Raw genomic sequence first — 13,614 nt, forward strand, 5'->3', positions numbered from 1 at the left:
TACACAGGCAAGCACACACAGGCACAACCTTAACAACAAACCAGAAAGCACACCTTACTTCTATGACAGTATCCCCATTAGCAATTCAGGGTGCACAAACATTCTCGCCAATATACATTTGTAAGTCAAAGAATATTTTATAATTCACTGTACGAAGCAAACCAATGTGCCACTTTACACAAACATTTTCTCATATTTTAGAGCTGAAAATCCCAGTAACATTTAAAGTGATGGTGCCACTAGCATTCGGAAACCCAAATCAACTGTAATCCAAACGCTATCTTTAGCAAGTACACAGCTACTGTTCAACCGGACTCCCTCCTTAACTAAAAAGTCTAACACCACCAGTGGAAAATGTATTGTTATTCAATAGAAATTATGCGTCATACACTTAAGACAAGTTGTAAATTAGCTGTGCAATACCATACTTCTGTAATGCAACAGGATCCTAGCCAGTCAGTATCTACCAAGGTGAATCAGAAGCATAACTGTATGAAGCTTACCAATCAGCATAATTTGCTAACTTTAGTTTTAGGATTTGGAAGACAGCACTATCGCCACACGGTCTTCTGACGTTGTCCGTGACAAAGCGAAAGTAGAAAGGAACGATTATGAAAAGAAAAAAAAAAGACCGGTTTTGAGGGACTTTTTCACAAGTAAATGAGTAGAACTTATTTGCAAATTACTGGGAAGGCCAGCTTGACATCTTTTTGTGAAAGCTGAATATTAAGTGCTGGTGCGATAAATATCTTCTACTCAACACTGAAGACTTTTTCTGAACCAGATGAGCGCTGTGATTTAATAGAAAATGTACACTCACTGCAACTTTATGAACAGCGAACCATAATTCAGGTAAAAAAAAAAAAAAATTATTATGAGAAAATGTATATTTCTCAAATACCTAGTGTCAAACCCAAGAAAGCAGGACGATATCTAAAAACCAATGTGGTATTGCAAATACAAGGATCACATTTTTACACGCACATACTTTGTTAGGGCCCTCAAAAATAGTAATGCATGTCAAAAAGTTCATGCAGTACGAGTTATTTACCGTCACCTTTAAGTTGGAAACCAAACTGAAGGACAGTGACCTAACCCCAAAACAATGCAGCAGATTCCATTTGTGACACATTTTACCTTGCACAGTACCGTCAAAATAACATTCTACCAAATTAATATGAATTCAACTTCAATATTCAAATCTCGGTTTAATGACATTAATATTATCATAGAAGAATGCCGCTTTTATAATAGTGACAAATCAAGAGGAAAGAATTCAGAGGTGCAATGAACAGGGAAGATGTTGCGCGGCTCCATTTCACTTCAGGCCCTTTAAACTACCTCTGCAGTAACTGTAAATACTACACCATACTCAATACTAACACCGCAACATTCACAAGTGCCTACTATCGCACAGACAACACCACTATGTGATCTTGCTTAGACTTTTCTAGAAATACATTCCAGATAAAGTCCACATATTTGCTCAAATGCAAACACTTACAACTGATATTGCTTCCTCAGGACGCAAACAGGCATACTGCTAGAATTCAGCCTCTCAAGGGCGTCCATCAATTTAGCTATAACAGAAGGCTGAGTTCCTGATTTTCTGGTTCCTGAGTGGAACTTACAGTGAGTCAGTCGGTGATGCACAGGATTCCCAGCTCCAATTAAAAAATAATAATAATAAAATAAAGGAGAATCGTTCATGCCTTAAAATAAATCTGCATGGAAAGGCTCTTACTGCACACTGAATTCCAGGCTTAAAGGTGAAATATACCCATTTGTTTCATAATGCTATTACCAAGGTTTTCTGTTCCTAATGTCACATTGAGACTTCCAAATTCAGTCACTTGGGTGTGTGTAAAAATATGTAATGGCTCAAAAGCGTTCATGAGAACAGCCAGAGTATAATACGGTGGTATGATGCATAAAATGTCAAAGTCATGCAACCTTCTTCAGGGGGATGTACTGATCAGGACCAATAGAATTTGATCGAACTATGAAAAACATACTGTGCTGTCCAAATGCAGTTTCTCATCCAGGAAACGGTCATTGTCATCGGAGGCAGACTGGGTGACTTCTAAATTGTAAGCAATGTACTCTTTCAAGTTGCAGCATTCGTTCGACCCAGGGATAAAGACTTGGAAGTGTCTACTTTTAGACTGCTATAACAGAGAAACATTTCTTATATGCACAAAAAAATAATGCATAGTAAAAAACAAGAGCATGCGATTACAGGATTTGCTCTCTAGCAGCTTAAAACATGGTGCTCAATTAAGGTTCTGAGAAGGAAAGGCAGCCCTTCAACAAATCAATTCAGCTCCCTCAGATAGCTATTAAACATTGCTATTTGAGAGTGCAAAGAGAAGTGAAACTTGTGTTCATTTTGTTGAACCAATACAGTCTCAAGAGTGGCTCGCACAAACACCACCCTGGATCTTCCATGTGCTATTGGCATGGTTGAGAACTTAGGCAGCGTGTCCTTGGTCACAAATACATACCAGTGTGTTAGCTTGATGTCACTCTATTGCTTTAAGGAAATTCCCAGCAAACCCTCTTGGTTCTACAGACCACAACCCAATGTGAGATAAAAGCGGAAACAGGTAATAGTTGCTCTCGAAGATAGTTTCCTGTGTCTTTAGCAAAACTCAGGAGCTAAAGTAACATGCAGCTCTGAAATAATGGTCTGTATAAAATCTGTCAATTACAGCCTAGACGAGGTACCCAATTCTACCAAAGGGGTTTGGAAGATAAAATCTAACATGATCATTTTTTTTTAAACTCAAGCTGAAATCAAACGAACACCACAATGAGATAAACCATTATTGTTCATCACCAAACGTTGCCATATGTGTTGAACATAAAGACAGCATACCCCACGTGACATACGGTGATCAGCACTTTGGGTTTGGTGCACTAAACACTTCAGTCTAGGCTTCCACCTCTAAAAGCCCTAAAATATCTCCATGAATTAAAGTTACAACCGTATACTATGACCAGTTCTGCTTTGTCATTTAAAGCACTTACTGCATCATACACCGATATTCCTGCAAAGAGACGTACACAGCGAATGCGGCCATGATTATAGGCACCAAATTTCTGCCATTGTTTCTTTCGCATAACTGTGCACCTCCCTTAACAGCACAAAAGAATCATTTTTATCAGTTTATAAATAGGCATACTTCTTCCAGATCTAAAGTTGCTATCACAATACTAAATTCGGAAGGAAATATTACTTCACATTTTACAATAAGAACTATATTTAGAAACAAGAGACTTACTCCTGTGGCAATGTCACCTCGTAGACAAATCCAGCATGCACTAGTCAGGACACACTTAAAAAACAAGGGGAAGAACTCTCAGACCCAGGGTATATATTTGTTCTCAAGCATGAACCTACAGCATATTAGATACATTTTGCTTTAAAATATTCCTGATACGCCTACCGACTGTGCACACTTGCCACCTGTAAACTATTTAATACGGCAAAACGTCAAACTTCACTGGGAATGGATAAAGATGAACCATGAGAAAGCGATCCTATTAGACATGGCTAGGTAAAAATCAAACAAATTGACCCTTTCAATTTTTCAGCGTCCTTCCATATCAAGAGTTAAGGCCTCCTCATGGAAACGTGATCTTTGTTTTTCACTTCTAAACCATGCAAACCGCTATTCAGATAAACGAAGCCGATCAAAACTTGGGTGTGCACAATTCATCCAATTTCGGCAAAAGTATACGCAGTTATGCAAAATGGAAATCCGTAATTTTGTGTTATTATTTTTATCCAAAAAACGTCCTCGCATCAATTTGACACAAGGATGCACTTAACGTTAACTAAAGTGCAAAAATCAAAAGCACCGTGAACAGCTGCTCAGATTCTGTGTGGTTGCAGTACATTTTTACCACAAATATTGCGCAATGAAGTGAAATGGCGTAATTTTGCGTAACAAGTTCAACATGAAATTCCATAAATGTAGTCCGCGTAATTTACATTTTGACTAGGCTTTATCAAAACAACTGAATTTTCCTACTTAAAACTTGGCTTAAATTCTGTAAGCAACATGTGGCATATAAATCTAAAGTAGCACAATTTGAAGGAACACTGATGATGGACTTCGGCAACAAGACGACAAAGGCTGTTGACGTAGAGGTATCAAGATCCCTATGGATGAGAGCTCACCTGGCTTCATTTCAGGTGAAAGTACGTCTGACAACTTTTTTTTAATTTCGACACAACACAGAAGTGGACCACCATGTAGGGAGTTACAGTAAATGTCATTTCATTGCACCTAAAAAAAATTAAGCCTTCATTGGTGTGCTTCATGCCTCAGTGCACATAGGTGTAATAATGTATACTCATTTTTGTTTTGGTTAAGCACAACAGTAAATGACCATGTGCATTTGGCTAAAGTCACAGCAAGCTCGAGAGAGAGGTTTGGGAATATACAGACATTCCCATGTTAACTACCACCGCCTGAGCCCTACATGCCCCCTTATTCCCCCGAATCATGCTAAATGCACTCTTCAAAAACCACCTGCACACCCCTACTGCATGCTACGTACTCTCAGAGGCCATTACTCACGACACAAACATGCCATACACTGCCAAATCATATGTAGCACACCAGCACAGTGCACAAACACCTATTATCTTAAAATATTTAAATAAAGAATTTGTGTTACCCTTAATCTCACTTTCTTGTACTATGACGATCGATCCAAGATGACCAACAGTTCACAGCCACAAAGTAAGCATTAACAACAGGCATTGTAAAACCCAATAGAGATGGCCTTGGCAAGCCGGTGCAATAGTTAAAGGTTTACTGTTTAAAAAAGAAGAAAGAACATGCTGCTACCTAAACGTGGTGACAAATGCTTTAAAAATAAATGTAATATATATTTTTTTAAAACATCAAATATAATTTTGATAGAAAGGCACAAATGCTTCATTGCAGGCAAGTCTACTTAGAACAGGTACAGAAATTGTTTTAGTTTTAATGTGTTTTATATGAAAGTATGATTCTTATTGGTGCAAAGAAACCTGAACACAGTTTAAACACAAAAGATGACCAAGAAATAATTGACAAAGTAAAGAATAGTTCCACTTCCAAGGCACTGAAATTCTTTTGTTTTAAGGTGGTCAATGGCTAAAGTGGGAACTGAGACCATTGCTCCATGCTGTGATGGGCAGAAGCAAAATGTGAAAGACACTTGATTAGACCAATGAATGAGAGAGCCGATCACAAGTCTATGTAAGTATTTGTGTTTACAGCTTTTATTCATGATATTTATTACATGAGGCTGGCAAGACAGCTAATGCGATCTTTACAACAGACCTAAAAAGGAGCTGCCATTCAAGCCATCTACACCAAGTTTACCTGTTTAAGATTTGTGAATGGGAAATGCAAGTAAGGTAGCATCTGGCGTAGGATATTTAACATGCCAGTGCCCAACACCGTTAAGTGGAAAGAATGGTAAGTGTTTCCTAGCCTACTGTTTCTTGGGAGAATGCATTTCAGATCAAAAATAGGGGGGCGGGGGGAGTTGAGGCAACAGCACAAGAAAAGATGATCTGATTTGATATCTTCCAATCCAAGCCATTGATTAAGCATAGTGAAGAACTTAAAGCTCTCTTACTACATCACCAGCTTTAAACACATGAATCAGTGACATCACTCTAAGCATTCTATTGCACACTCCACATCGACAACAACTGTACTAAAATAAAACGTTTTCTTTTTTAATGTTCAATTCACTGTTCAGTACACCCTTTCTTGGCTGGGCTATCTACAATGGAACCAACCATTCAGGATTCCTTCACCACGTTTTAGCTTTCCATGCAGGATAGTAAGGAAAGCTTACACTGATGTCACCTGTTCTTCACCTATTTTGGTATGGAGGCTCTCACTGCTACTACCTATATAGCTTCTCGTGTATGTGTAGGAAACGTTTGCATCGACTGCTGGTATTGCTGCTACTACACATGTTTGGTGTAATTAAGAAGACTGAACAGGTGAAGGCGAGGTCGGTATTTGTGAAGCTTGGTAAATCTTTTCATTTTTTTAAAGTGAAAGTGTCTTTGTTTTTGCATCTTTACTTGGTATTTTGCCATTTTCCATCTGTTACAAATCTAAGGCTTCAGCAGCAGAATGCAAACACAAAAGTAATAGATCTAAGGGATCCAGTTACAACGTGGAACAGACTGAGCTCACTGCTATGGCAGCAGAATAATAGCTTTAGTTACCTAGTACACATGCAATGGTGCAGCTTCGGTCCCTGCCACAGGTAGAAAGGGACACCTTGAGATGCCTGCTACGAAGTCTTATTTCTTATATATCAATCTTATACCAATGCACTCAAGTCATATGAAACTGTTGAGATGAAACGCTGACACGGAGGTACGTGGAAGGTGCTACAGCAGAAAATTATTTCAAGCATGTCGAGGAGATGGAACTGATGTCAGTGTACTTCATAGCAGCCCTATAGTGGCACAACTTGTTTTATTCTGACCTCATGCTACAATGGAAAAATCAATCTAAAACCACACAACTTTTCAGACACCATCACGGTTGGCGACGGATTCCCTAGCTCCATGTATTTATTATAGGTACGTTTTCATAAGCTTTTGGCAAGTCTAATGAGGCTAGACAGAGTTTAGAAAACCAATTAGAATAGAAGGATTGACCTTTTCAAGATTTGCATGACTCAAGTGTTTTCATAAGATGAAGCGTTATTACCCTCCTGTGGGTGTAAACAGCATTTAGCTGTGTATCCTGCAATTATGTGCCTAAGCAGAAGAGTGCGGGAGTAAAGAGCCGTTAATGCCCAGCAGCCTGAGGACTAATCACATCCATTTACATTGGCATCTCCTGCAGGCAGACATGCACACTGTCGCAGTCTGCATCATCACCGTGCTCTCCACTTTCACTTAGCTAGAAAGGCTTAGTTCAAGTTTTAGTGCTCTCTGCTCATAGCATTAACAGCTGTTAATTGACCACCCTGCACACACAGTACAAGTTTGCTTTACTGCTCTGCACTTTGTGAACGTAAAATGCAGGCCCACAGAAGTTAGTGCTAGCATTAAAAAAAAATGGTAATTGACAGTCTCAATTTTACACAATGCACGGCACAATAGTCATTGCTCATATACCCAAGGCAAGATCACGAGTCGAGTGGATTACCAGGCTGGGATAACAATAAATTAAAAGTGGCCTATAGTTTCCACACCTGGAATCTCTGGGAGCAGAAGGCCAGATTTTGACCATTGGAAAATCCAGTCAGTAAAATTGCCTTAGAGATGGACTGCAGGGCAGCCGAGCCACGATCCCCGCCCAACCAAGGGGAGGACGGAGCCTAAAATGCTCTCCTGTGTCAGGCAATATTCTCCCATTCCCTCTGCCACGGTCAACTCACTCTACACCTGTTTTTTTGCCCACAGCTACCACCTGCTCCTAGTATATCGGAAATGTATACATTAAACCACATGGAATTGTAAATTCCAGGGAGAATTCTGGCCAGTAAAACGGAGTCCGGAGTTATTCCCCATCCCATTTTCAGAAAAGTATAACACATACCACCTAAAAAAAAAAAGCTTTCCACTGCCAAGCTAATTCTTGCACTGGTCAGTAAAGAATAACCTAGGAGCGCTTTTTCCAGTCCCACCCCTTTCCTTCTGTGTCCACCAGCCATTCCCCAACAGGGATAGGAAATAACCTCAGGAGTCTCTAAACCAGCTTCCCTTAACCATACTAGCCTCGACCTTTGCTTTTATGCCCACATCCCGAGAAACTGAAAGATATAAAACAAACCTGGATTTGTACAGTGTCTGTTTCTCCGGCTCAACTGTACCTTTTTTAATCAACATCTCAACAATGAAGGGCCGAGTTGACCCACCCGGATTTGAAACTGTAACCATGATGTAAAACACAAGATTCCTGGAGTGGATCCACTGATCCACTAAGTCATCAGACGCTGGTAGGCCATCTACTAGCACCAAGAAACCCTTCAAAGTGTTAACACGCTATAAAAGACAGTTAACATGACACATTCACCTCCATTGCCATCTTCAAAGTCCACCCAACCCATTCTCTTAAAGTAATGTCATGTCAGAAAATCCCTTAGAGGCCCTCCAAAAACCCTTTATGCTCCAGCCTACTCTACGCAGTACCAGCCATCACACATCAACAAAGGACATCCCCTTAGCAGGGTATGCACAGTCCTGTTCATAAAGCTAAATAACCTTAGCATGTTCTACACATTTAATTTCCGTGCAGATAAAGCTCATATTAATAAAGCTACACGGTCGACGAAGGCTATCCCCTCACCAGTCTTTCCTCTCTGTGCCAAAATCAGTGAAATATACACCCTCTACAGCCTCATTCACAACAAATCAGTACACCACCCTGTGTTAACAATGGATACCTCCTTTGGAGACGTGCAATGTTCCTCCTAATCAGTGAATATACACCCTCTACAGCCTCATTCACAACAAATCAGTACACCACCCTGTGTTAACAATGGATACCTCCTATGAAGACGTGCAATGTTCCTCCTAAGTGGTTCCCTTACCAAATCCCTAACCCCCCGCCCCCCAAATACAATCACACCTCTCAGAGGCCCGGCCACCAAAAGTATATCCTCTCAGGACACTCCAGCCAAATCTCCTTCAGTATACCCTGCCGTTAAGGTAATGATTATTCCCTCAACTTGTGCCCTTGGTCACTAAATGATATCCCCTCACCAGACTTCCTTATACCTATATGTCAGTGGTTCCCTGTTTAATTATAGATACTGCCCTCAGTGGGCTATGCTATTCCCCATCACCAAACGCCCCCTACACTCAATGAATGATGTCCTCGCAGCAGGCTCCCATGCTCCCCTCAGTAAAGCCACAACCATTAGTGAAGATAGAACCCTGCACATATGCACCATACTCTATACCGTGCCTTCCATACTACTAGGTTTCCTATAAGCACAATTATGTCCATGCTTTCAATGGGCAAGTACTGTCTGGCAATGAATACCTGCACATCTTTATTTTGAAAAGTAGAGTAGCAGCACTGCTGCACTACATTTAATGGGAGAGTATCGACACTTCCCAGCACTGCTGCAATTCAATTAATGGGAGCATACCTGCACTTCTCCGGACTGCTGCAATACATTTAATGGGAGAGTACCAGCACGTCTCAGCACTGCTGCAATACATTTAATGGGAGAGTATTGACACTACCCAGCACTGCTGCAATTCATTTAAAGGGAGAGTACCGGCACTTCTCAGCACTGCTGCAATACATTTAATGGTGGAGTATCAACACTTCTCAGGACTACTGCAATAGATTTAATAGATTTAATGGGAGAGCACTTCTCAGAACTGCTGCAATAGATTTAATGTGAGAGCACTTCTCAAGACTGCTGCAAAAGATGTAATGGGAGAGCACTTCTCAGGACTGGTGCAATAGATGTAATGGGAGAGCACTTCTCAAGACTGCTGCAAAAGATTTAATGGGAGAGCACTTCTCATGACTGCTGCAATAGATTTAATGGGAGAGCACTTCTCATGACTGCTGCAATAGATTTAATGGGAGAGCACTCCTCAGGACTTCTGCAATAGATTTAATGGGAGAGCACTCCTCAGGACTGCTGTAATAGATGTAATGGGGAGCACTCCTCCGGACTGCTGCAATAGATGTAATGGGAGAGCACTCCTCATGACTGCTGCAATAGATTTAATGGGAGAGCACTCCTCATGACTGCTGCAATAGATTTAATGGGAGAGCACTCCTCATGACTGCTGCAATAGATTTAATGGGAGAGCACTCCTCATGACTGCTGCAATAGATTTAATGGAAGAGCGCTTCTCAGAACTGCTGGAATAGATTTAATGGGAGAACACTTCTCAGGACTGCTGCAATAGATTTAATGGAAGAGCGCTTCTCAGAACTGCTGGAATAGATTTAATGGGAGAACACTTCTCAGGACTGCTGCAACAGATGTAATGGGGGAGCACTTCTCAGGACTGCTGCAATAGATTTAATGGGAAAGCACTTCTCAGGACTGCTGCAATAGATGTAATGGGAGAGCACTTCTCAGGACTGCTGCAATAGATGTAATGGGAGAGCACTTCTCAGGACTGCTGCAATAGATGTAATGGGAGAGCACTTCTCAGGACTGCTGCAATAGATTTAATGGGAAAGCACTTCTCAGGACTGCTGCAATAGATGTAATAGGAGAGCACCGACACTTCTCAAGCGGTGCTCTGGATACTGATTTTCAGCACTTCTACAGTCCATTAAAAATACTAATGACCCCACTCCGGCCACCCCTTCTGGCAACCCCCAAAGCACACAGCCTCCCTCACGGCTCCTGCTCCCCGCGCAGGATAAATAAACCCCAGGCAGCGCCCTGCTGCCCACAGGCCATCGGTGAGGCAAATATCCACCCCCGAGATGCCACACGCGCCCTCTCGGGGAACATTATCCTATGCTGCACCCCCTCATGTCCCCTCCCATTGCCAGTTAATAACAGACCGACAGCAGTTCTCCCCACGAACCCCGAGTAGCCCTCTCCACCCGGCCCCTCCCAGAGGGCACCTCTCACCCCCCAGGGCCCACCCTGGGTAGTGAAGGGTGGCACCTGTGCCCGCCCCCACGGTCACCCCAGGCGCTGGCGGTGCCGCTCAGCAGCCCCCACCCCCGGGCTCGCTCCCTCCCTCCGTGCCCCCCTCAGTCAGTGAAGGATATCCCCTCAGCAGGCTCTCCACCGCCCCCTCGTCCGGGCCCGGCTGCTGGTGGTGCTGCTCCGACGCCTCTTCCTGCGGCTCCTCCACAAACTTGTTCTCGTCGAACTGGTCAATGTCCAGCTTGCGGAAGCGCGAGGACAGCGTGTTCTTGGCCATGCCGAGCCGGGAGCGGGGCACCGCGGCGGGCGGAGGGAAAGGAGCCTGCGCCGGGGCTCGCACTGTCAGGCCAGCCCTGCGGAGCCAGCGCCAGCGGCCGCGGGAAGAGGCCGGAAACAAGCCACGCCCACACAACGATGGGGGCGGGAGCCAGTGGTCGGGATCACAGCGTCAGCAGCAGGCCTGGCTGACGTGCGAGCCACATAGACCGGGGGAAGAGGCTGGAAACAAGCCACGCCCACACGACGACGGGGGCGGGAGCCAGCCTCCGGGATCACAGCGTCAGCAGCAGGCCTGGCTGACATACGAGCCACATAGACCGGGGGAAGAGGCTGGAAACAAGCCACGCCCACACAACGACGGGGGCGGGAGGCAGCCTTCGGGATCACAGCGTCAGCAGCAGGCTGGGCTGACATGCGAGCCACATCCGCCGTAGAAAGAGGTCTGAAACAAGCCCCGTCCATACAACAAGGGGATGAGGCGATGCGCTCGTCTCGCTGTCAGATGCAAAGCTCGAATAATCACCTATGAAAAGAGGTCCAAACGATGTCCCGATTTCTCAACAACAGGTGGAGGCTACAAATGTAATTTCCTGAAGTCTTTTAATGTATTTACATAGCAAGTTTCAAAAGCAAACAAACTGTGAGAGGTAGCAAACAGTGTGTTACAAGAGAAAAGTGACGAGTGCAAGCTACAGAAGGGCACCATACACAGGTACAAGGATAATACTGCAATAAATGGTAAACACTCAAACTACCAGAACACAATAGGAAGACACTTCCATAGTCATGGAGAGTAGTTTTCAGTAATGGGAGGTCTTCTTTCAGATAATAGAGAGGGCATGATTTACATTTAGAAGTGTCTTTGAAGGAGGAGAACTTTGAGGTCCCTTTTGAAGGCCTGGGAGGAGGCGGTGGTCCGGAGCTGAGGTGGAAGTGAGGTCCAAATTCTCACTGCGTTGCCTGAAAAGGATTGGGCCATCGATCTTTCCTTCTTGAAAGTGGGAGGTTCAAGCAGTAGATTTTCCGCATTACGTGATGGTCTCGAGCCTCCAGAGAGTTTCAGTTTGTACGCCAGGTAGCGAGGAGAGGAGGAGTGCAAGGCTTTGTGAGTAATACAGGCAGTCTTGTAGATAGCTCTAGCCTCAATGGGAAGCCAGCGGAGGGTGGATAACATCGGTGTGATGTGGTCGCTTCTTTTGGCCCCATAGATGAAACGAGCTGCTGAATGGAGAACTGATACAAGGGGGGACAAGTGGGATTTGGGGAGGCCAGTAAGAAGAGAATTGCAGTAGTCCAGTCTAGAGAGGACCAGCGATTGCACCAGGGTTTTAAGGTCCTGCTCCGGGAAAAAGCGACAAATTCCCCAAAGAAGGCGCAATTGGTATCGAGCAGACTTTGCAATGGAATTGATGTGGGACATTAGATTGATTTTTTGTCGAGTATGACACCAAGGGATTTTGCGCTGTCGACAATCATGGGTTTATTGTTAAGTAAATTCATCAGATCCATCCATGATTGAACCGGGGAGGAGAGAGTGAGGAGGAGAGGAGGAGGAATTCAGTTTTGGAGGGATTCAGAATCAGTTGATGAGTTGACATCCAGTTTTGATTGGAATCGAGAGTGGAGCTTAGGATGGAGAGATCGTGAGTGGAGGCGACCTTGAGGTAGATTTGAGTGTCATCTGCATAGAGATGATAGTGGATCCCGGATTTACTTAGGAGATTTCCCAGTGGTTCTAGATAGAGATTGAACAAAGTGGGTGCAAGTATAGAGCCTTGCGGAACACCTTGACCTACCGCCACAGGAGATGAAAGCCTGTTCTCTATTTTGATCATTTGGGATCTATCTGAGAGGAAGGAGGCAAACCATCTAAGCACAGTGCCCTCCAAGCCCATTCTCTGTTGAAGAGTGTTGAGGAGGGTGTTGTGATTGAAAGTGTCAAAGGCTGCAGAAAGGTCAAGGAGAATTAGAAGCCGGACTGACAATTATCAAGTAGATCATTGTCCTTAATATGACGAGAGAGTTGTTTTGCTACACATCTTTCTGTGATCTTCGCCAGAAAGGGTAGATTAGTGATGGGGCGAAAGTTGTTGAGGTCTTTCGCATCAGCAGTGGGTTTTTTAAGCAGAGGGGTGACCTGCCCAGTTTTGAAGGAGACAGGAAGGGAGCCTTGACAAAGGGAGAGGTTGACCAGAGTGGTCCAATAGGAAAGGGAATGGGTGTAGAAGTCAATGGCAATGGCACTGGGGATGGGGTTCAGAGAATGGTTGGAGGGCTTTGTTTCGCGGATGCACTTGAGGAGGTCAACTTCAGAGATGGGGTCAAAGTTCTGCCAAATGGCTGAGGATTTGCGCTCCTCTGGAGGGGTAGGATGAGCGACATGATCCACAAGTGATTTCACTTTTTCATCGAAGAATATAGCGAAATCCGCTGCTTGCTTTGTAGAATCCTCCAACTTGAAGGTTGGGGGGGAGCAGTTAGGAATCTTGATGAGATCGAACATTTTTTTGGGTCTATTTTTGGCTGAGTCAAGAAGGGTTTTGAAATGCGATGCTTTCCCAAGGAAGATGAGCTTGTGGTACTTGGATCTTGCTGAGCGAAGCGTGGCCAAATCATCTGTGGAGGGCACTTGCCTCCATTGTTTCTCCAGGAGTCTTAGCTGCTTCCTTTCTTCATGGAGGGATTTGTTGAACCAAGGAGCTGAGGGAGTGG

The 13,614-nt window shown here is 43.7% G+C and overlaps 1 protein-coding gene across 1 annotated transcript in view; it reads right to left on the reverse strand.

Moving 5' to 3' along the window:
- Positions 1-11,004, reverse strand: part of ARPC5L (actin related protein 2/3 complex subunit 5 like) — a 73,619-nt gene extending 62,615 nt beyond the window's left edge. The window contains exon 1 of the mRNA XM_078641828.1: positions 10,746-11,004. Within this exon, the coding sequence (XP_078497954.1) occupies positions 10,746-10,900 (155 nt within the window). The 5' untranslated portion in view covers positions 10,901-11,004. The remainder of the gene's footprint in view (positions 1-10,745) is intronic.
- Between the last annotated feature and the right edge of the window lie 2,610 nt (positions 11,005-13,614).

Source organism: Lissotriton helveticus, chromosome 5_1, assembly GCF_964261635.1.
Source record: "Lissotriton helveticus chromosome 5_1, aLisHel1.1, whole genome shotgun sequence".
Taxonomy (NCBI): Eukaryota; Metazoa; Chordata; class Amphibia; order Caudata; family Salamandridae; genus Lissotriton; species Lissotriton helveticus.